At 31.2% G+C, this 25,868-nt stretch overlaps 1 protein-coding gene across 3 annotated transcripts in view; it reads left to right on the top strand.

Moving 5' to 3' along the window:
* Dysc (dyschronic) overlaps positions 1–25,868 on the top strand; it is a 99,405-nt gene that overhangs the window by 22,319 nt on the left and 51,218 nt on the right. For all 3 annotated transcript variants that reach the window (XM_026631608.2, XM_064220167.1, XM_064220168.1), the window contains exons 5-7: positions 828–984; positions 5,969–6,099; positions 24,466–24,624. In XM_026631608.2, the coding sequence (XP_026487393.1) occupies positions 828–984; positions 5,969–6,099; positions 24,466–24,624 (447 nt within the window). The remainder of the gene's footprint in view (positions 1–827; positions 985–5,968; positions 6,100–24,465; positions 24,625–25,868) is intronic.

Below are 25,868 nucleotides of genomic sequence, written 5' to 3'. Positions count from 1 at the left end.
TAAATTAATATCGGAATAGAGCCATGTTGTGCGATTTATAGTTTTGATGTAAGTTAATATTTATTCATATTACAATTATTAATTGGAATTTAAAACTTTATTTACCTATGAAATTCTAAATCTTCAAAAGAAAAGTCCATTGTCACAAATGGAAAAGCTTGAAAACTTAATACGTGAAGTGTATTTTTCATTTCTTATAAGCTGGCTATATTTCTAAACTAAATACTTTTATTTTAAAAATATAAGTTAGCTGACTTGCAATACGATCAAGAATAAATAATTAAATATACGTTAAAAACAAACAATAAGTATTACTGAAGTCATTATACAATAAAATTATTTTTTTTATATTATTGCGCTTAAAAACTAGTTTATATTTAGATTAGAAGTTAGTATTTATATTCCCTAAAAAAGTAATTCAATTAAAGTAATCACAACGAACATAATTAGATAAATAGAAACATTCTCGGTCACACTGTACTATTTTCGTCTTGTCGTTGGTGCTAGATCGCAATTTTCACTTCACGATATTGTTTGCGATTTCCGTTGGAAAAGAGATTTAGAACTGTTGCAACTGGGACTTTACAAACAAATGGGAACACGTTCTGGTTGCAATTGTACAACGGCGCACATACTTGAAAAATCTTGGCTCAATTTTAAAATAGAGTGCAAGTTGCATTTTAACGACATGATGTACTAGTATTTTTGACAATCTGTCATCATAGCTCTTATCTATTTTGATTTCTATGTCGATTAATAACTTTAATAATTTTGGTTAGAATTAAATTTGTAAATCAGCCAAAGCCGATAAAAGCTGTCATTCATAGGCTATATACCGGGGCGAGCGGGACAGGGAGCGGCCGTATTCTTCCGGAGGTGCGCCGCCGCCGCCGGTGGAGCCTTCCACGCGGACCGTTACTATGAGCCGCGACCCTGCAGACTCGCATGGCTTCGGCATCTGTGTCAAGGGTGGGAAGGAAGCAGGTGAGTTAAAGCAATTTCTTATCGTTCAAATATACAAAGACCGCCTCTAAGCTCTTCCTTTTTTGTTGGCTACGGACAATATACAAATATTATGAAATGTGAAATACCATGGTATTCAGCTTCAAAATGTACGACATAAAAGAAGATGACGACAATAAATACCGATATGTTTATTTAATAATAGAATTATTCACAATCACACACAGTTTATTGATTGTTTGAGTCACATACACCTTATATAACTCAGAAATATAATATTTGAATGTTACATTTAATAAAAATATCCATCATATCATATATAAATATAGTCCCACTCTATTATAAACTTTCTACGATTCAAGCGTAAGAAAATCAGCAAATTAACAAATAAAAACACTTTATACTGGGGCGATTATTTTCAACCATCGACATTGTGATTTTCATAAACAAAAACTTAAAGACAATCATTAGCCCGTATAAATATATTTAATTGGTACGAGGGGTATGAGGCCGACTACATAAGTGGGTATTTTGCTCAAGTCGTGTATCGACAACCGGAAAATATTAGCGATTTTTATTTTGCAAGATGTTTGAAACATGAAATGTATCAGGCAAGTTCGATTTATCGTCCTGGGATACAGCTGCAACACCTGTTATAGTTTGCGTCGGCCAGCCAGTCAAATTTTAACGAAATTATATATGGATTATTATTTTTAAGCAGTAAGTTTGTCATTCTACGGGGAAATACTGTTAGGATTCTTTTCACCGTTCTGTTCCACGCGGTCAAGATTTGTACAGTAATTATTTTTAATTTTTATTTCGTATGAATAAGGCCTAAATGTAAATAATTCATTTGTATGAAAAAAACAGTAAGTTATGGAAACTAATCCAAGAAACTGTATTCAGGAAAGCATAGTTCACATTTTATTTATCATTAATGTTTTTTTATTATAAGAACTAGTGTACCCGCCTCTCGGCATCGAACAATTTATTAATAAAGAAATTGTAAAGTGCGCTTAGCGAAAACATGTTAATTAAGTAAATTTTTTGTAGTCTACTTTTTATTTTTTTAAATGTAAAAAATTATATGTTGAAAATTTCTCCGTTCATCGTTTTTTTTTCTTTGTAAAAAACCACATAAAAATCCGTTGAGCTGGTTAGATGAAGTTAGCGGTTGCACAAAGCGACTTTGTTTTATACTATTTACTATTAAAATTAAACAGTTGCTTTACTAAACACGGCTTTATATTCTGTGCATTGTATTATCTTTTTATGGTATTGAATATTTAGTTGAAAAAAATAATACAAAAGAAATAGAACACTGTGAGATGATCAAGTTATCAAACGTAGCACTAGTTTTTGGATTTGAAAATATTTTAACTTCACGCTAACCTAAAAATAATTTCGCTTTTTTTATTTTATTTGGAGAACTGTGCATTAATATTTATATTATTTTTATATTTTATTTACAACTCGCCTACAAATTTGTATAATATGTAATATTTTTTTTAGAATTCATATTTTATTATATTATAGAAAATTATAATATTAATACTAATAATTGAGTAATCCTTATATGTCTTCGCGTCTACTATATTTACTATCGAAGCGATCATCGCGATAATATCAACAGTAGATTTAAGTTACGTTGTAAAATGTCAATACCAGATTTGCGTGGGTGCGACGCAACAGAGCTTCCAATATCGATTTGCGTTCATATAGGAGCTATATAAATAGGACTGGGACGGTCAAACAGAGCTTTGTAATCAGTGATCTACGACTTCGAGACACAAATCTCTATCCGCCTCCATTGCGAGCTAAGTAGGAATTACGACGCTCGAAAGGTTTCAATAAGGCCTCACTACTTTCTTTTGAGTGCACTGAATGTCTTTTATCTCGCTGTAAAACCTGTTCAAAGAGTGTTATGCTTTATTATATTTAATGTCACATTTAAAGCTTTTTTATAAGCTGCCTCAATTTTTTTTAAACTGTCTATTATCTCATATAAGAATATCATATAAGGGTATCAATATAAGGATATCCACCCTTTAGTACGTTTTTCATGATATTCTTAAAACGAGAAGAAGGTAAGAAATAATATAAATCATTTGATTTTACAATGTCGTATTGTTTGAGATATGAATGTTCCTTTTTTAAAAAAAGTATTTAATACTTTTAATAGTTACTTTGACGAAAGTATGGGACTTAGTCCACGTATCTCTTGATATACAATTAAAAATAATCATGATATACATTTAAAAAAAAATATTTTTTAAAACATACGTAGATCGTAATTCTTGGCGATTTTAATGCCCACCATGCCGAATGGCTTGGATCGCACACTACCGATCATGCGGGTAGATCTGTTCTCGACTTCGTTTTAGCATATGATTTGACACAACTAGTCACCTCGCCAACGCGAATACCAGACGTGGAGGATAATACACCTTCCCTGTTGGACCTTCTTCTGACTTCCCATCCGGATGGCTACCATGTTATCGTCGATCCCCCTCTGGGCTCGTCGGACCACTGTCTCATCCGGAGTACAGTGCCGGTTGCGCGGTACTCAGGACCCCGTTTCGTGGGCTGCCGCTGAGTGTGGCACTACAAATCAGCAGATTGGGATGGGATACGGTCCTTCTTTGCATCCTACCCATGGGGGCAGGTTTGTTTCTCGCCGGATGATCCGAGCGTTGTTGCTGACTCTGTCGCCGATGTGGTACTTCAGGGTATGGAACTATTAATTCCGTATTCTGCGGTCCCCATCGGTGGCAAGTCCCAGCCCTGGTTTGGTCGTTTTTGCAAAACGGCTTCACGCCGAAAATGGGAACGCTACCAAGACTGGGCTAACGCATCGGCATCTCGTGATGTAAATACTAGCACATTCAGAAAGGAATATAACTCTGCCTCTAGGTCCTTCAAAAACGGGATTGCTAAAAGTGAAGACAGAATAAATTGGCAGAATTGGCGAGAGACTGGTGCGCCTCCCTTCAGGAACACGTGCGTTCTGGTTTCTCGCTAAGGCTGTCTTATGGAATTTCTGTCAGCCCTCTTTTCAATCTTTGCACAGGGACGGTGAGTCATTGGCCCATACCGCGAAGGAGAAAGCTGATCTTTTAGGCTCTCTCTTCGCGGCGAACTCGACTCTGGATGACCGAGGAAAGTCACCACCAACAATCCCGCGGTGTGATACCACGATGCCGGAGGTTAAATTCCGACAAAGTGCAGTTCGTAAAGCACTTCTTTCCTTGGACATTCATAAGTGGAGTGGACCCGATGGCATCCCTCCAATCGTGCTATGGACATGTGCTCCCGAGTTGACGCCGGTCTTAACGCGTCTTTTCCGCAATCCTACGCATTAGATGTCGTCCCGATCTCCTGGAAGACTGCTTTGGTGCATCCGATTCCTAAAAAGGGTAACCACTCAGACCCGTCCAATTGTAGGCCTATAGCCATCACCCCCTTGTTCTCCAAGATTATGGAGTCCATATAAACTGCCAGCTCCTGCGGTGTCTAGAGGAGTACCAGCTGATTAGTGACCGCCAGTACGGTTTCCGTGATCTTCTAGTTTACCTTACTCATAAATGGACGGAAGCAGTTGAGAGCAAGGGGGAGGCATTAGCCGCCAGTCTGGATATAGCGAAGGCCTTCGATCGTGTGTGGCACAAGGCGCTTCTTTCGAAGCTTCCTTCCTATGGGCTTCCCGGGAAATTATGCAATTGGATTACCAGCTTTTTAGCAGATCGGAGCATTAAGGTCGTTGTCGACGGTGCATGCTCTGACCAAAAATTCGTCAATGCTGGTGTTCCACAAGGCTGCGTTCTATCACCCACTCTGTTTCTTCTGCATATCAATGACTTGTTGCAAATCAGTAACATTCACTGCTACGCAGACGACAGTACCGTAGACACCTCATACACCGGCCATGCTAATATTTCTCGGGAAAACGTCGAAGAAAATCGGAACAAACTTGTGTCTGAAATCGAGTCTTCGTTAAACAAAGTCTCGAACTGGGGCCGGCTAAACCTAGTCCACTTCAACCCCAAAAAGACGCAAGTTTGCACGTTAACCGCCAAAAAAACACCATTCGTCGTATCTCCACGATTTGAGAACATTCCGATAGCCGCCACAGCTAGTATCGGAATACTTGGCGTTGATATTTCGAGTCTCGTTCAGTTCCGCGGTCAATTGGAAGGCAAAGCCAAATTGGCGTCAAAAAAGCTCGGTGTGCTCAGCAAGGCAAGACAATATTTCACGTCGGCCCATCGCCTAAGACTATATAAGGCGCAAATTCGGCCTCACATGGAGTACTGCTCTCAACTCTGGGCGGGTGCTCCCCAGTACAAGCTCCTTCCATTGGACCGTATCCAACGTAGAGCAGCTCGAATTATCGACGATCAAGCCCTTTCTGATCTGCTCGATCCTTTGGCTCTGCGTAGAGATGTTGGATCACTCTGCATCTTCTACCGAATCTTCCACGGGGAACGTTCCGAGGAATTGTTTGGATTAATCCCGGCAGCTGAATTTCACCTTCGGACATCTCGTCAAAATTCTAAATTTCACCCGCACCACCTAGATGTCCGAAAATCCATAACAGCGCGATTTTTAAGGCATTTTCTGCCTCGCACAACCACTCTGTGGAACCAGCTTTCGCCGGCGGTTTTTCCGAACCGATACGACTTGGGAACCTTCAAGAAAAGAGCGTACTTATTCCTTAAAGGCCGGCAATGCACCTGCAACCCCCCTGGTGTTGCAGATGTCCATGGGCGGTGCTAATTACTTTCCATCAGGTGAGCCTCCTGCACGTTTGCCCCCTATAACATAAAAAAAAATATATACAAACATATTTATGTTAGTTGTGATTAGTAATGATATATTGTGATATGATAAAATTCTTCGATGCAACTAAATAACTGTAAAAAATAGATCAACAATTTCTGTATTGATATTATTTTTATTCTTTAAACTTCCTATACTATTTTTAAAAACAAATCTTATTTCACAGGTGTAGGTGTATATATATCTCGGGTGGAAGAGGGTTCGGTGGCGGAACGGGCGGGTCTTCGCCCCGGGGACTCCATCCTGCAAGTCAATGGGACTCCTTTCTCAGGAATATCTCACGAAGATGCGCTTAAAGTGAGTGTCCATTGAGTTTATTATGTATTTACCAAACTTACGTTACTCATATTTTTCTCGAATGAAATATGTATATGTATATTATATTTTAATTGGCATAAATATTTTAAATAATTACTATTTTATGTGGTTGTGGTCATTAACAGGTCGAGGGTAGCTATTTCTATTTAGGTGTTTATCAATTTAAAACAAATATAATATATAAATATAAAAATATCTATAAATCCTTTGTTTTATAATTTTATAAACTCATTTATTTTTTCTATGAGATTAATACTAAGACTTCACGTAATATATACACATGTTATATCTTTAAGAAATGAATTTTAATTTAAATTCAACAAAGACAATAAAATATTTAACGCCAACCTTCTGATCCAATTAAGATCCATCGCGCCGAAACAAAATCGTTTCGCGTGCAATTTGATATTACATTCCTGAATTTGAATACCCAATACAAATTCTCCATGTTGTTTGACGTTTGACCTTAACCCAGCTATTTTTGTTTCGTACCTATTTGTGACGTTCTAAATATTTCATTCTGATAATGTACCTATAGCTAATAAACTAACCTGCTACGGTTTTGAAACTGAATTTTGACACGATAACTATAAAATGGGACTTTATAGCATTGCACATACCATAAATAATAATACGAAGACAATTATTTCATTTTAGCATAAAATATTCCTTTGTATGGAAAGTTATATAATAATTTATAAAGCTACTATTGTCTTAAATACTTAATAACGAGTCAGCGCTTAGATTTTCATAAGCTACAGAATCTCACACAATACAATATAAATAAAAAAGACAAAAAGTACATAGAGATAATTATGAACATTAAGTGCAGCCTTATATTATTCTCGAAAGAAACTTATTTTTCTATTGTCCTATCTTGAGATAAGGTCTAAGGATAACCAGTGAGTGTTTAAAATGCTTTGAGTTTTCCAGCTTTATTTCGAAATGAACATTTGAAAGGATAAACCTTTTTTCACACATTTAAAATGTTGTCTCTTATAATTTTTAGCAGTTGAGATTTTTATTTATAAGTTTCGTCAATTTTTCACTTCAAGCCATATAACCATTAACTTTTTTAAAGATTTGATTGTGTTATTAAACTGACAAAATAATCTCATATAGCTTTAAAATACCATTACATAGATACGAGTATTATAAATAATACAATAATATAATAATATCTACGTTATTCTGTAATATATATCACCTCATCATTTATTATCGAGATATTTTCACGTTATAAGTGTATAATGTTACCATTTTAATATATTATTTAAGACCTGTTGCCGTTGGCATGTTTTTCCGAGACAAGGCCAAATGACTCCACTTATTGTTTTTGTGAAAGCGCAGTAAGCCGCTTTTGAATGCTATCTCTAGCAATTATAAAAGCAATTTGAAATAGTTTTGGTCGATTTTCCGTAAATAACATTAATAAAAACTATATATATTCTAGTAACATAGTTTCTAATAATCGTAGTGACGTTTCGCTAAAATTAAAAATAATTTTGTAGCAGTGACAATACAGAACAAGCTAATGATTTTATAACATCCGAAATAAGAGAGTAGGTATTAAAACACTATCATTATATAAATACATATACATATATATATATTATTCATTTCGTTAGTAGTAGGCACAATAATGTAATTCAAAAAGGCCAGGCCCAAAAGTATTTGGAGAAATAAATAATTATATTTCCAATATTTTTTTTTACTAAAAATGCTAAATAATATAAAGTAACAATGTTTCATATATAAATAATATGGAATATTAAAAAATAACGTAATTGTATTTCTAATTATAGTAAGTTAATTACATAACTATTTTAAAATCAGCGAAGTCGACTTTCGAATAAAATAAAAACATATTAAAGCGTTTGAGCGTTAAAATTGTTAAAAGGGTCATATTATAGAAACATTTTATGGCATATTAGAACGATAACTGGAAAAAACCTAAATCATATTTTATAACTTCTTAATACATATACCTATATTATTATAATTCTATTAAGGAAATTGACATGCGAAAGACATAACATATCGTGGGTCGGATATGACGCCCGGACACGGATATGACGTTCCATTCCCGTAGATTGCCTGCTCGCGGGCTTGAAAATTTAATAATAAATAAAATGTATGTTATTTAAATATTTTAGTCCGGCTTATTTCTTACCTTTATGCTATGCTATTTTATAATTATAATTATATAATTGTTACAGTTATATAGTTGTATTTTGAAATTTTATAACGTTGATAAATATATTATTCTATTTTACTCTGAAATACATTAATTTACATTAAATTATCAGTCTATATTTCTTAAAACGGTCTGAAAACAATTACATCGCAACAACAAGTAGTCCAGTCTTTATACGAATGGTATATTATGCTTTTGACTGCTTCATTGTCGTACACACTAGTTTTGTCAAATCGTTAAAATGAATATAGATTTATTGAGCTGTGCTGGTATTCAGAAGAGTTAAATATACCCAAATATTTCATTAATAATTTCGTGACTGAATTCAGTTAAGTTTTCTAGTTTAATTGTTTTTGTTTATATGTTTGTTTATTATTATTGCTTATTTGTGATAATGTGCTTTTGTTGCTATATTAGTTTCCGACTTTATTATGTCACAAATGACCTTCCGGTTTCGTTTGCGTGCATCTTGGATGGGACGGATAATATTCTTTACTGTTGCGTGCAAATAAAAACTGGAAGACTATTGTCATTTTCATCATTCATAACTATTTCTGTTCCGTGTATGATTATGCGTTTTTTTATGTAGAGAACAACAAGGACGTTTTTCTCAAATAAACCTTGCTATTCTAACCGTGTAGGCCATCATATTGAATTTATAACTTAGTTGAGCATAGCTCATATAAATTTAAGCTAAATACTACAACTATGGTAGTCATTGATATGCAGTTTCAGTGTATTTTGCTAATATATTGTTTTTACGCATACGACAACTTTGTAGGAGTTTGTATTCTAGGGTCATACAACTATTTACTTTAAGGCATTAAGGTTATAAAAATTAAAATATGTATAACTATACAAATGATGACTACCTGGACGGTGGCAAGAATGTCAGCAGCAATTCCTCGTAAAATGACTCCACTTATCACCAGTAGAGGCTATACGAGTTTTAGCGTTATAGAATTATAATGAATAGGTATAACAGTGATGTAAACCTATATAACAAGAACATGAAAAATCCTTTCCATAGTAAATGTTTCAAATATATTTGTATTATTAAAATATAAAATGTAATGATAGTGGAAGTATCCATCTAGCTATCTTAATAAAATAAATTTAACGTCTTTAAATAAAATGTATCAGTCAGCAGTGCATAAACTGTTTTGATATTGGTACAAATTGTCAATTTTACACCTTTCTTTGAAAAAGCAAACTTTGTTTGTAGTAGCATTAAACGTAATAGGTAATTTATATTCGTCTATTTTGATTATCGAAGGACAGGCTGTATCCGCAATCAACAACGAAAGCTTTTATTATTCCTGGGCAATCCAGCAAAAGTTCGAACCAATCCGCCTACTCTTTCATTTTGCGCTTCAATAACTTCGTAACTGAAAGCGAAGATAAGTCAATAAAACGATGCCACGTGCAAATAGTGTTTTCTAGAGTATTCCTTTTTTGATATTATGTCTTCAATTGATTACATTTTTATTTACATACGCATATATGAATATTATTGGTTAAAGTTGCTATTTATTAGAAATTAATGATAATAATCGGTATGATAAAAGTTACCTTTAATATATTACGTATCTTCTCGTGTTCCATTGACTTTTTTTAACGATACGATCTTAACAGTCTTTGAAAGAAATGATATTTTATTTTAATTTCTTTTTTATACATTTTGTTTTATTTTTCCTTCGATAATAGTATCTTTATAAAAGTGTTGTGCGTGCCTTTGGTGTACGAGTATCTTGTCTATAAATTCAAAGATTCTAAAAAGATGAAGAAGAAGAAGAAAATTATTTTAAAAGAATCAATCCCAATTAAAAGTAATAATTATTTAAAGTAAGATTAATCTTAATATCACTATAACTATGAGTATAACTATTCACTATTTATAATTATACCTCGTTATGTTTCGATTAAGAAATCAAAAGTTTAGTTTAAGGTTTGATACCTCTCATTTGTTAAACGTCTTTACTTCGAAGTATTAATTAACTTGTACAGAAGTTTTAAAGCACTGAACTTTGTCTAATTAGAGTAACATGTAAACCTTGTAACCTTTCCTTAAATATTTCTCGCTAAAAATACATACAAAATTAAATACATTAGCTTATTTTATGTCAGCAATATATCAAGTATAATTTTTTGAAATTTAATTAATAAAGTCATTTCCGTTTTTCCCTCTTTGGACGGACCAATAAAAAAGAGGAGATTTTTCTGTGAAGAGATTCTCACGAGCAACATAGAGTTTAAAAGTTGGCATTGTTTACACATTTACTCTTCAGTGCTTCAAAAAACAGATAGAGCCTTTGGTCCTGCGCCTACGTCGTAACTCACTCTTTCCCGTAATGTAGGAATGGCCATCCTATTTGATTATAAGAGCGAACTAGTATTTATGGACATACTTTTGTACTAGACGTTTTGTAATATCCCGTGCAGATGGCAGTCTCGCTTAAAAAATACCGCCTTGACATATATATGTCAAGAGGATAGGATCTGGATATTATCGTCTTAAATATGATCTCGCATCGGTCGTGTCGTCATTATTCGGATCATTAGATTTTTTGTGATAAATTTGGATGTGTGTTCGGTAATTCGTTCGTGCAATTATTTCAAATTTAAATTAATTTATAATTCGAAGGATGTGTAAATATATGTAAGTTTATTTTTACGTACATAGTTTTAATGCTCTTTTGATCTACTTTCTACTAAAATATGTAGAGCTCTTCTCTAACACCAATATCTTTTAAGAAGCTTACTATATTACACGTAGTGCGATAAAGTGTTCTTTAAAGTGCCAGCTCCTCTTGTGATGTAATCTCACAGGGGCAGGGTGAGTATAAAGATTTCATACTTTCAAAGCAAAACGCAAGATCTTTGTTATTCAGAAGGTTTCGAAATGTTTCAATTAAGTTTTTTAATATAAAAAAGTGCAGCCTGGAAACTTAAAGTTTTTATTTAATTGAAACTTCATGTTTTAGTATTATATCCTATTTTATATAAAAAAATACACATCCTATAAATACTTTTAATAAGAATAAAAATTAAGTGAAGTTATTTTTTGAAAAAAAAAAGTAACAATATATATATTTTTTAATACAATAGCATTGTACGCGTTCATAGAGAAATCATTATAACAATGATACATTGTCTACTCGTCATTAATCAAGCGAGTGGAGCGCATTTCACCTAACCATTGCGCCAGTTTTTTTTTTAATTTTACCTTTGACAAAGGAATCGGTTAGAAACCTCGCACAGGCGTAATTGCATAGGTTGGTCGTATAAAAGAAATACTGACTTTTTAGTGTGGTCATAAATATGAAGGCGGCTTATATGAAATCCAGGTATGTAGCTTACTTGGAATGTGAGAAAATAAATAAATAAATAATTTGGTGAAAAGGTTAAAAACGGCGTATTGTCTACGTTTCTTTAATCAAGAGAGCGACCTATTTCGGCTTACTGTTTTGCGCACAATGTTGTTTATATCGTCATATTCTTGGCGCTTTAAAGACAACAGTTTAAGTGATTGTATTATTTAAAGTTATGTAACAATAAAAGAGAATATTTATCAGCTAATATAGTGTGTCAAGTTACGAAAATTATGATTTTCGTAACTTGTATTACACTGCAGTGTAATTACCCAAAGCAAACAGATAATGTGAATTGAGTCCAAGATAACTCAAGCACAGCTCTCAAATTTTATTTTATTTTTAATATAATTCTAGATAATTTTCGAAGTTTCCATTTGTTTATATATTATTAAATACGTCGAGCTGTTTAATATAGGTAATCATTGAGAGTTAAGAAACGATATTACTGGAATTCTGAATGTGACCCTAGTCCATCAAAAAAATGTCTCAATTTAATTTTATCATTTTAATTTGTAAATACATTTTATTAAATGTTATTTTTATGAAAGGTAAATAAGTGGTGTAGTCAGGTTATTAACACATATGAATAAAACTCGAATACTGTTAAATCAGATGCTAATCAGATGATGCTCTTATTTATTCTTCACTTACTAAAAAATCATTACAAAATAAAACACATCACAGAATATAATTATTTTCAAGATGGATTCGCCAATTGCACGAGACATACTTTATTGCTAAAGTAATAGAAAATCACTCTCACAATTCGACAGAACAGCAAATCCGACACAATCGGAAATATCTCTCATCCTCGGGATCTCGGCTTATAAGTCTAGGATTAGACAAACGAGGCGTTAAAAAAATAATAGTGACAGGAAGATATGACATAATACATAGTATATATATATTGAATAATACAAATATCGTTGGTCATATTTTAATTTTAATCAAAATCAAAATTGATCACTAATAGGATTTTTGAAAACATACCACATGTTTGTCTCGTAGTTTTGTCTGTCATAATCGCACGTCAAAAATACTTATGTTAATTTATGATAAAATTCTGCATCAAGAGTTCGGTTTACTTAATACAATATTTTAACTCCGTATAACGAAATAGCATCCTTAGTAAGGGCAAGGCAAAATAAATCATCTATAATAAAAATAACAGGTCATAGTAGGTCTAATAGAATTATGCAAAATACCGTTTAAGTAAACAATTTATGTAATCGCGGTCAATCTGTTGCGTAATTTTCGTAATTTGGTAACATAAAATTCAGTTTACAGGAGTCGAACATCGTTAATAGTTTTATGAGATATAAACGGTTTATGATACGACTATATAGTTAAGTTAATTTTATGTATATGTGTAACGCTTGGTCTTTAACTGGCAGTAAAATCGTATTTTACAAAAACATAATACTATGTAATTAATTTTATTTCGATGTATGTATTATTATTGTAGGCCTGATTTTTTTAGATAAACATCATAATAGTATTAATGTCTCGAAAAGCAATTTCTTCAAACATTAATATTAATAATGTCATTTGTCCATACAGGTTAAGTATAGACCGCGCCAGACTTTCGTGGGCACTTTAAGAGAAATATAAGTATTCTCTACAAAGTTTTGATCTATCTGTGATAAATTAAAAAAAAAAAACTTCGCCAGAGTGTTCTTTTCTAACACTATTTTAAATAAATATTGCATAAAACCTGATTGCTGCATAAATAATAAAAAAAAACTATAAACTCCTATATAATATAAATATATGCCATGATATAATTAAATAGCCAATCCGGAAAAATAAACAGGCGTTAGATATATTTTCTTAAGTTAATGCTATTACTTATAGATTTGACGTAAATCATAAACGTTTATCTAACAAATTCACGGGAGCATTGCGTAATTAATCTTAGAGAAGGTGGGGGCTCACTGATAATATATAGTTCGGTAACTAAATGTCGACAAGATACATAGCATAATACTACAATTTTACACTTAAATTATTAATTTAAAATATCGTCGCTACGTATCGTGTATTACAAATTTATATAACATGTTGTTTGATATTGGAATTATTGTCCCTTCTATCTCTATAATTAAAAATCAATGTTGCGTTGATTGTCTCGTATGATCTGCGAATTCCTGCGAAACATCCATGCGATAGGCTTGAAACAGTGTGTTGTTATTATTGATGCTACTTATACTATTAACGTAAAAAACGGACTGGACTTTTTAATATGATATTCATGTTTTATTTCTAAGAAAAACCGCGTTAATAATATTTTTACAATTTTTTTTCCTTGAAATATTTATGACGTAGTAGCTTGTCTCAGCTTGTTTTAAAAAAAAACAAGACGTCAGCATTGCTGACGTCACGAATGTCAGGGTTGGCATTTATATCTATCGTTAAAGGTATGTAATTAAACGCAGGAAATATCCTTCTTTGATTTATTCCAAACTGAGGAGGTCCAACCGCTTCGACGGCTCGAACAAGCCTCCCGATACCGGCGGCCTTTTATAACAAAATTGGGTGGAGGAACTATTCACTCAATGTAACACCTACTTATGGACGTTAAAATATTTCAGACTAATTTAACATCTCAGAAATCACTAAATATTATTAATTTAATGATCAAACAGTTTTCAATTACTAAAATAATTAAAATAATAATTTCCGGACACGTGTTTTTCTTAAATAAGTGGTTTCTCGCCGACATGTATTGCTCTTGATTCTCACGCTACTGTTTATGAAAAGTTCACAGTTAGATATCATTTTAAGTAAGATAATTTAATAACCATCAAAATGGCGCGAAAAGAAACCGTTTTCTAGAGATATGAGGAGCGAATTTGTGAAATGAACAGTGAATCTCTCCCCAAGTAACGTCTCCATTTGGGAAATCATAATATTATTTTTTTATACATGTACACATGTATTATTATTATACATACTATTTGTATTATATAATCACAAAGACAGTATTGCTATAGTTATCTTCGATTACATTATTACCAAACTTAAAGTCTCTGACCTTCGTCTGGTTATATATTTTATTTGTCTTGGCAAGATGGACCAAAATGCACTGAGTCTAATCTACTAATTTAATCGATTAGATTCAGTTGATATGATTATGGAAACATTTGCTTATATTTGGTCAGTAATATTTATCTAGTCTAAAAACGGTAATATTGTCTTAAATACTTAATAACGAGTCAGCGCTTAGATTTTCATAAGCTACAGAATCTCACACAATACAATATAAATAAAAAAGACAAAAAGTACATAGAGATAATTATGAACATTAAGTGCAGCCTTATATTATTCTCGAAAAAAACTTATTTTTCTATTGTCCTATCTCGAGATAAGGTCTAAGGATAACCAGTGAGTGTTTAAAATGCTTTGAGTTTTCCAGCTTTATTTCGAAATGAACATTTGAAAGGATAAACCTTTTTTCACACATTTAAAATGTTGTCTCTTATAATTTTTAGCAGTTGAGATTTTTATTTATAAGTTTCGTCAATTTTTCACTTCAAGCCATATAACCATTAACTTTTTTAAAGATTTGATTGTGTTATTATACTAACAAAACAATCTCATATAGCTTTAAAATACCATTACATAGATACGAGTATTATAAATAATACAATAATATAATAATATCTACGTTATTCTGTAATATATATCACCTCATCATTTATTATCGAGATATTTTCACGTTATAAGTGTATAATGTTACCATTTTAATATATTATTTAAGACCTGTTGCCGTTGGCATGTTTTTCCGAGACAAGGCCAAATGACTCCACTTATTGTTAGTGTGAAAGCGCAGTAAGCCGCTTTTGAATGCTATCTCTAGCAATTATAAAAGCAATTTGAAATAGTTTTGGTCGATTTTCCGTAAATAACATTAATAAAAACTATATATATTCTAGTAAAATAGTTTCTAATAATCGTAGTGACGTTTCGCTAAAATTAAAAATAATTTTGTAGCAGTGACAATACAGAACAAGCTAATGATTTTATAACATCCGAAATAAGAGAGTAGGTATTAAAACACTATCATTATATAAATACATATATATATATATATATTATTCATTTCGTTAGTAGTAGGCACAATAATGTAATTGAAAAAGGCCAGGCCCAAAAGTATTTGGAGAAATAAATAATTATATTTCCAATATTTTTTTTACTAAAAATCCTAAATAATATTAAGTAACAATGTTTCATATATAAATAATATGGAATATTAAAAAATAACGTAATTGTATTTCTAATTATAGTAAGTTAATTACATAACTATTTTAAAATCAGCGAAGTCGACTTTCGAATAAAATAAAAACATATTAAAGCGTTTGAGCGTTAAAATTGTTAAAACGGTCATATTATAGAAACATTTTATGGCATATTAGAACGATAACTGGAAAAAACCTAAATCATATTTTATAACTTCTTAATACATATACCTATATTATTATTATTCAATTAAGGAAATTGACATGCGAAAGACATAACACATCGTGGGTCGGATATGACGCCCGGACACGGATATGGCGTTCCATTCCCGTAGATTGCCTGCTCGCGGGCTTGAAAATTTAATAATAAATAAAATGTATGTTATTTAAATATTATAGTCCGGCTTATTTCTTACCTTTTATGCTATGCTATTTTATAATTATAATTATATAATTGTTACAGTTATATAGTTGTATTTTGAAATTTTATAACGTTGATAAATATATTATTCTATTTTACACTGAAATACATGCAATTATCAGTCTATATTTCTTAAAACGGTCTGAAAACGATTACATCGCAACAACAAGTAGTCCAGTCTTTATACGAATGGTATATTATGCTTTTGACTGCTTCATTGTCGTACACACTAGTTTTGTCAAATCGTTAAAATGAATATAGATTTATTGAGCTGTGCTGGTATTCAGAAGAGTTAAATATACCCAAATATTTCATTAATAATTTCGTGACTGAATTCAGTTAAGTTCTCTGGTTTAATTGTTTTTGTTTATATGTTTGTTTATTATTATTGCTTATTTGTGATAATGTGCTTTTGTTGCTATATTAGTTTCCGACTTTATTATGTCACAAATGACCTTCCGGTTTCGTTTGCGTGCATCTTGGATGGGACGGATAATATTCTTTACTGTTGCGTGCAAATAAAAACTGGAAGACTATTGTCATTTTCATCATTCATAACTATTTCTGTTCCGTGTATGATTATGCGTTTTTTTATGTAGAGAACAACAAGGACGTTTTTCTCAAATAAACCTTGCTATTCTAACCGTGTAGGCCATCATATTGAATTTATAACTTAGTTGAGCATAGCTCATATAAATTTAAGCTAAATACTACAACTATGGTAGTCATTGATATGCAGTTTCAGTGTATTTTGCTAATATATTGTTTTTACGCATACGACAACTTTGTAGGAGTTTGTATTCTAGGGTCATACAACTATTTACTTTAAGGCATTAAGGTTATAAAAATTAAAATATGTATAACTATACAAATGATGACTACCTGGACGGTGGCAAGAATCTCAGTAGCAATTTCTCATAAAATGACTCCACTTATCACCAGTAGAGGCTATACGAGTTTTAGCGTTATAGAATTATAATGAATAGGTATAACAGTTATGTAAACCTATATAACAAGAACATGAAAAATCCTTTCCATAGTGAATGTTTTAAATATATTTGTATTATTAAAATATAAAATGTAATAATAGTGGAAGTATCCACCTAGCTATCTTAATAAAAAAAAATTAACGACTTTAAATAAAATGTATCAGTCAGCAGTGCATAAACTTTTTTGATATTGGTACAAATTGTCAATATTACACCTTTCTTTGAAAAAGCAATCTTTGTTTGTAGTAGCATTAAACGTAATAGGTAATTTATATTCGTCTAACTATTTTGATTATCGAAGGACAGGCTGTATCCGCAATCAACAACGAAAGCTTTTATTATTCCTGGGCAATCCAGCAAAAGTTCGAACCAATCCGCCTACTCTTTCATTTTGCGCTTCAATAACTTCGTAACTGAAAGCGAAGATAAGTCAATAAAACGATGCCACGTGCAAAAAGTGTTTTCTAGAGTATTCCTTTTTTGATATTATGTCTTCAATTGATTACATTTTTATTTACATACTCATATATGAATATTATTGGTTAAAGTTGCTATTTATTAGAAATTAATGATAATAATCGGTATGATAAAAGTTACCTTTAATATATTACGTATCTTCTCGTGTTCCACGATCTTAACAGTCTTTGAAAAAAATTATATTTTATTTTCATTTTTTTTATACATTTTGTTTTATTTTTCCTTCGATAATAGTATCTTTATAAAAGTGTTGTGCGTGCCTTTGGTGTACGAGTATCTTGTCTATAAATTCAAAGATTCTAAAAAGAAGAAGAAGAAAATTATTTTAAAAGAATCAATCCCAATTAAAAGTAATAATTATTTAAAGTAAGGTTAATCTTTATATCACTATAACTATGAGTATAACTATTCACTATTTATAATTATACCTCGTTATGTTTAGTTTAAGGTTTGATACCTCTCATTTGTTAAACGTCTTTACTTCGAAGTATTAATTAACTTGTACAGAAGTTTTAAAGCACTGAACTTTGTCTAATTAGAGTAACATGTAAACCTTGTAACCTTTCCTTAAATATTTCTCGCTAAAAATACATACAAAATTAAATACATTAGCTTATTTTATGTCAGCAATATATCAAGTATAATTTTTTGAAATTTAATTAATAAAGTCGTTTCCGTTTTTCCCTCTTTGGACGGACCAATAAAAAAGAGAAGATTTTTCTGTGAAGGGATTCTCACGAGCAACATAGAGTTTAAAAGTTGGCATTGTTTACACATTTACTCTTCAGTGCTTCAAAAAACAGATAGAGCCTTTGGTCCTGCGCCTACGTCGTAACTCACTCTTTCCCGTAATGTAGGAATTGCCAGCCTATTTGATTATAAGAGCGAACTAGTGTTTATGGACATACTTTTGTACTAGACGTTTTGTAATATCCCGTGCAGATGGCAGTCTCGCTTAAAAAATACCGCCTTGACATATATATGTCAAGAGGATAGGATCTGGATATTATCGTCTTAAATATGATCTCGGATCAATCGGGTCGTCATTATTCGGATCATTAGATTTTTTTGTGATAAATTTGGATGTGTGTTCGGTAATTCGTTCGTGCAATTATTTCAAATTTAAATTAATTTATAATTCGAAGGATGTGTAAATATATGTAAGTTTATTTTTACGTACATAGTTTTAATGCTCTTTTGATCTACTTTCTACTAAAATATGTAGAGCTCTTCTCTAACATCAATATCTTTTAAGAAGCTTACTATATTACACGTAGTGCGATAAAGTGTTCTTTAAAGTGCCTGCTCCTCTTGTGATGTAATATCTCACAGGGGCAGGGTGAGTATAAAGATTTCATACTTTCAAAGCAAAACGCAAGATCTTTGTTATTCAGAAGGTATCGAAATGTTTCATTTAAGTTTTTTAATATAAAAAAGTGCAGCCTGGAAACTTAAAGTTTTTATTTAATTGAAAGTTCATGTTTTAGTATTATATCCTATTTTATATAAAAAAATACACATCCTATAAATACTTTTAATAAGAATAAAAATTAAGTGAAGGTATTTTTTGAAAAAAAAAAGTTACAATATATATTTTTTTTAATACAATAGCATTGTAAGCGTTCATAGAGAAATCATTATAACAATGATACATTGTCTACTCGTCATTAATCAAGCGAGTGGAGCGCATTTCACCTAACCATTGCGCCAGTTTTTTTTTAAATTTTACCTTTGACAAAGGAATCGCTTAGAAACCTCGCACAGGCGTAATTGCATAGGTTGGTCGTATAAAAGAAATACTGACTTTTTAGTATGGTCATAAATATGAAGGCGGCTTATATGAAATCCAGGTATGTAGCTTACTTGGAACGTGAGAATACAATTAAATAAATAAATGATTTGTTGAAAAGGTTAAAAACGGCGTATTGTCTACGTTTCTTTAATCAAGAGAGCGACCTATTTCGGCTTACTGTTTTGCGCACAATGTTGTTTATATTGTCATATTCTTGGCGCTTTAAAGACAACAGTTTAAGTGATTGTATTATTTAAAGTTATGTAACAATAAAAGAGAATATTTATCAGCTAATATGGTGTGTCAAGTTACGAAAACCTAATTTTCGTAACTTGACACACCATATTAGCTGATATGACCAATACAAGTTACGAAAATCATAATTTTCGTAACTTGTATTACACTGCATTGTAATTTCCCAAAGCAAACAGATAATGTGAATTGAGTCCAAGATAACTCAAGCATAGCTCTCAAATTTTATTTTATTTTTAATATAATTCTAGATAATTTTCGAAGTTTCCATTTGTTTATATATTATTAAATACGTCGAGCTGTTTAATATAGGTAATCATTGAGAGTTAAGAAACGATATTACTGGAATTCTGAATGTGACCCTAGTCCATCAAAAAAATGTCTCAATTTAATTTTATCATTTTAATTTGTAAATACATTTTATTAAATGTTATTTTTATGAAAGGTAAATAAGTGGTGTAGTCAGGTTATTAACACATATGAATAAAACTCGAATACTGTTAAATCAGATGCTAATCAGATGATGCTCTTATTTATTCTTCACTTACTAAAAATCATTACAAAATAAAACACATCACAGAATATAATTATTTTCAAGAATGATTCGCCAATTGCACGAGACATACTTTATTGCTAAAGTAATAGAGAATCACTCTCACAATTCGACAGAACAGCAAATCCGACACAATCGGAAATATCTCTCATCCTCGGGATCTCGGCTTATAAGTCTAGGATTAGACAAACGAGGCGTTAAAAAAATAATAGTGACAGGAAGATATGACATAATACATAGTATATATATATTGAATAATACAAATATCGTTGGTCATATTTTAATTTTAATCAAAATCAAAATTGACCACTAATAGGATTTTTGAAAACATACCACATGTTTATCTCGTAGTTTTGTCTGTCATAATCGCACGTCAAAAATACTTATGTTAATTTATGATAAAATTCTGCATGAAGAGTTCGGTTTACTTAATACAATATTTTAACTCCGTATAACGAAATGGCATCCTTAGTAAGGGCAAGGCAAAATAAATCATCTATAATAAAAATAACAGGTCATAGTAGGTCTAATAGAATTATGCAAAATACCGTTTAAGTAAACAATTTATGTAATCGCGGTCAATCTGTTGCGTAATTTTCGTAATTTGGTAACATAAAATTCAGTTTACAGGAGTCGAACATCGTTAATAGTTTTATGAGATATAAACGGTTTATGATACGACTATATAGTTAAATTAATTTTATGTATATGTGTAACGCTTGGTCTTTAATTGGCAGTAAAATCGTATTTTACAAAAACATAATACTATGTAATTAATTTTATTTCGATGTATGTATTATTATTGTAGGCCTGATTTTTTTAGATAAACATCATAATAGTATTAATGTCTCGAAAAGCAATTTCTTCAAACATTAATATTAATAATGTCATTTGTCCATACAGGTTAAGTATAGACCGCGCCAGACTTTCGTGGTCACTTTAAGAGAAATATAAGTATTCTCTACAAAGTTTTGATCTATCTGTGATAAATTAAAAAAAAAACTTCGCCAGAGTGTTCTTTTCTAACACTATTTTAAATAAATATTGCATAAAACCTGATTGCTGCATAAATAATAAAAAAAAACTATAAACTCCTATATAATATAAATATATGCCATTATATAATTAAATAGCCAATCCGGAAAAATAAACAGGCGTTAGATATATTTTCTTAAGTTAATGCTATTACTTATAGATTTGACGTAAATCATAAACGTTTATCTAACAAATTCACGGGAGCATTGCGTAATTAATCTTAGAGAAGGTGGGGGCTCACTGATAATATATAGTTCGGTAACTAAATGTCGACAAGATACATAGCATAATACTACAATTTTACACTTAAATTATTAATTTAAAATATCGTCGCTACGTATCGTGTATTACAAATTTATATAACATGTTGTTTGATATTGGAATTATTGTCCCTCTATCTCTATAATTAAAAATCAATGTTGCGTTGATTGTCTCGTATGATCTGCGAATTCCTGCGAACCATCCATGCGATAGGCTTGAAACAGTGTGTTGTTATTATTGATGCTAATTATACTATTAACGTAAAAAACGGACTGGACTTTTTAATATGATATTCATGTTTTATTTCTAAAAAAAACCGCGTTAATAATATTTTTACATTTTTTTTTCCTTGAAATATTTATGATGTAGTAGCTTGTCTCAGCTTGTTTTAAAAAAAAACAAGTTGTCAGCATTGCTGACGTCACGAATGTCAGGGTTGGCATTTATATCTATCGTTAAAGGTATGTAATTAAACGCAGGAAATATCCTTCTTTGATTTATTCCAAACTGAGGAGGTCCAACCGCTTCGACGGCTCGAACAAGCCTCCCGATACCGGCGGCCTTTTATAACAAAATTGGGTGGAGGAACTATTCACTCAATGTAACACCTACTTATGGACGTTAAAATATTTCAGACTAATTTAACATCTCAGAAATCACTAAATATTATTAATTTAATGATCAAACAGTTTTCAATTACTAAAATAATTAAAATAATAATTTCCGGACACGTGTTTTTCTTAAATAAGTGGTTTCTCGCCGACATGTATTGCTCTTGATTCTCACGCTACTGTTTATGAAAAGTTCACAGTTAGATATCATTTTAAGTAAGATAATTTAATAACCATCAAAATGGCGCGAAAAGAAACCGTTTTCTAGAGATATGAGGAGCGAATTTGTGAAATGAACAGTGAATCTCTCCCCAAGTAACGTCTCCATTTGGGAAATCATAATATTATTTTTTTATACATGTACACATGTATTATTATTATACATACTATTTGTATTATATAATCACAAAGACAGTATTGCTATAGTTATCTTCGATTACATTATTACCAAACTTAAAGTCTCTGACCTTCGTCTGGTTATATATTTTATTTGTCTTGGCAAGATGGACCAAAATGCACTGAGTCTAATCTACTAATTTAATCGATTAGATTCAGTTGATATGATTATGGAAACATTTGCTTATATTTGGTCAGTAATATTTATCTAGTCTAAAAACGGTTATATGTCTATATTAATTCTTCTTTTGTTTGAAAAAAATTACATTATGATCGAAATTTCGTTAATAGCGCAATAATTTAAGGGAAACCTAGCGAAGTAAAATGTTGAAGGTTCGATTCTGAGCCCTTGGGCTATTGTCGTCCCCACTCCTGACACAAGTTTTAAGCTTAAATGGAGGGATGAATAGAAATATTAGTAATTTCTTATAAAGGAGCATTGCTACTATTCTTCTTAATAAATAAATACGTCCAATCAAAATTTCGCTAAGTTCTTTCTTAATACGCTTCATATGATCATTTTCAAAATTCTCAAAGCAAGCATTAATTACAAAGTATCAACTCAGGCAAATGATGGAAACCAAATAGAAGACGATAACAAACAGACGTTACATTTTATATATAATAATTAAAAATAACTAATTAATTCTACGGTAACATAAAATTTTATAACGGTTTTATTTGAAAAGATAAGGCCGATTCTATTGGTTAAAAGCTCTTGACAATAAGTTAATTTCCTCGAATGAATTTTATCTTTATTCTTCCATACAGCTTGAAAATTTAAATTTGTCTTTTTACCCTCCGTTTAATATCGCAGTTCAGAAACTTCAATTAACATTTTTTACTAACTTTCTTTTTATTTTGAAGTAAATTGGAGCAGTCGAGTCTTCGACTTATTTCCATTTCTGTTAAACGGTTATTTCTTTGAACATTGAGATTTCTGTTAGAACAACGATCTTTTCACTATTAATTACATTAAAAAAATATTGTTTAATATATACGCACACATAAAATTTAATAAAATTTACTAAAATGTTATGGCGCTTTATCAAACCTAAGTAGAAGTCAAATCTGAGTCAAGCTGGAAGTGAAATGATGTTTGTAAGAGATACAAAACTTAAAAGTTGTACATTTCATCGTGAGTGAGTTACTCACCGAAAGTAGCAAATGTTGTAAAATGTATAATGTTCATATATAAAAGGATGTTTTTTATTACTCTCTTGATGGATTTTATACTAAAGCAATAAATTACAGAAAACAGTCATAACACTGATATTATCAAAATTCTGAAGTATTTTCTAACTAAAAGCTATATGAGATTCCTTATGATAGCAAAGAAATCAGACACTCTCGCTTTGGCGAACATGCTTGAGGCACTGCAGTATGCAAATCAAGATGCGAAATGCATTTTTCTACTGCACTCTGTGACATGAAGCATAAAAGCCTTTCTAAACTTACAGTACAATTAGCAATTAAGTATAGAATCATTGTATGTGGATTAAATAATATAGCTTAGAGATTTTTAGTGCATTTCGAATACCTACACTTTATTTTACCAATTCCATATAATAGAATATGGTGGAAGTTACAAGATAGCTCGTCTTTATTTTTTTAGGAAGAAGTCGAATATGATACTTCTATCAATGGTATTTGAAAATCTAAATGCTGGTAAATCTAAAAAAGTAAGCCTTACGAGCTATACTTCCATTTTAATATGCACACATCTCTAGCTTTGTCTCTGTTTTGCAGATGTTAAAATCATGTCGGCAACTGACGATGGTTGTTCGGACAGCGGGAGCATTAGTGGGACGGGCATCATGTTCATGGATGGATCGCTACGGGAGACCAGCTTCACCGCCAGCACAGCGACCCTTGCGGTCCGCTAGCAAAGATCGCTCAATAAGGAGGGTGAGTAAAGATAATATAATCATCAAATGAAAGATGTCCAAATGTATTATACTTTAAATTTAACTAAATATCTTTAATATTGATATCAAGAGTCAAATTATTTATTTTTATTAGAACCACCAACAGAATTATACCTATCTTTATGATGTACAACGATGTCATGTTTAAGTGCTGAATAAACACATAATACCATTTTTTGTATTTACACAATGCAATTATATACGTCGAAGAAAATCGTACGATTATAAAATGTATTATAAATATAGCTAAAATAATAAAATATAAATTGAAAGAAACAGTATCGTACGTTCAACTTTTAAAAAACAAAATGTTTCATATTTAACGAAAATTTAAAACGAATAAGTGACATAAAAAAAGGAAAATCAATTATTATCTCAAATATACCGCTTGATATCTTCGCAGAGTTAAGCGATTTTAATAATTTATAATATTCCTAATTTACTTCTAGACACGTATCGACGTGTGATTAGTCGATCGTGATTAATTTTACCTTTGAACTATCAGTAGAGTATTCTCAGTGGTAAATAATAATAAAAGTACAAATACTTAGCGTTTTATGAGGCAAGTATATAATACATGATCACTGAACCAGTTATCTGCTCTGCTCGCTTTTTTGCTTGTAAGCAAATATGCGAATGAAATATTCTCTCTAAGACACTTAGACGTGAGCAACTGAATAGATGTATTTGAAGGGGTCAAAGAAGTGTCTTTAATGCCCCATTAGCTGGCATCTGGGTCACAGCTCCCCAGGGTTGATTAGGAGCCTTATGTATCGTTCACAATATGAGATTATTTCCATGCTAGTTTGAGTCTATTGTTTATGTATTTTGGACAAATGTCCTATGGATTCTATAATAAATGTTACACTATTTTAACTAATAAAATAGTGTATTCTAATTATTCAATAATCTTGGTTTTGAAGGACTGCTTTTATTTTTAATTCATTTTATTGAATAGTCAGCTGCGAGCAGTCATATTATGAGCATAGTATAAAAGTGTTTTGTCGTATCAAGCATACATTTTTGTATAATTGAAAATGCTACCTTGCATCAAATAATCTTACATTAAAATAATTTATTATTTATAATAGGACTGGCTATCCAAATTTAAATAATAAATGCTATATGACTTTTATTATCGGAAGAAAGATATATTGAGAAAATGTAGACAATATATATCGGTAAATATATTTATAAATAAACCGCGCTAGTAGATATGTAAAT

The sequence above is a fragment of the Vanessa tameamea genome, chromosome 4 (genome assembly GCF_037043105.1).
Source record: "Vanessa tameamea isolate UH-Manoa-2023 chromosome 4, ilVanTame1 primary haplotype, whole genome shotgun sequence".
Taxonomy (NCBI): domain Eukaryota; kingdom Metazoa; phylum Arthropoda; class Insecta; order Lepidoptera; family Nymphalidae; genus Vanessa; species Vanessa tameamea.
The sequence above is the reverse complement of the archived record's forward strand: the minus strand, read 5'-3'. Positions and strand labels throughout refer to the sequence as shown.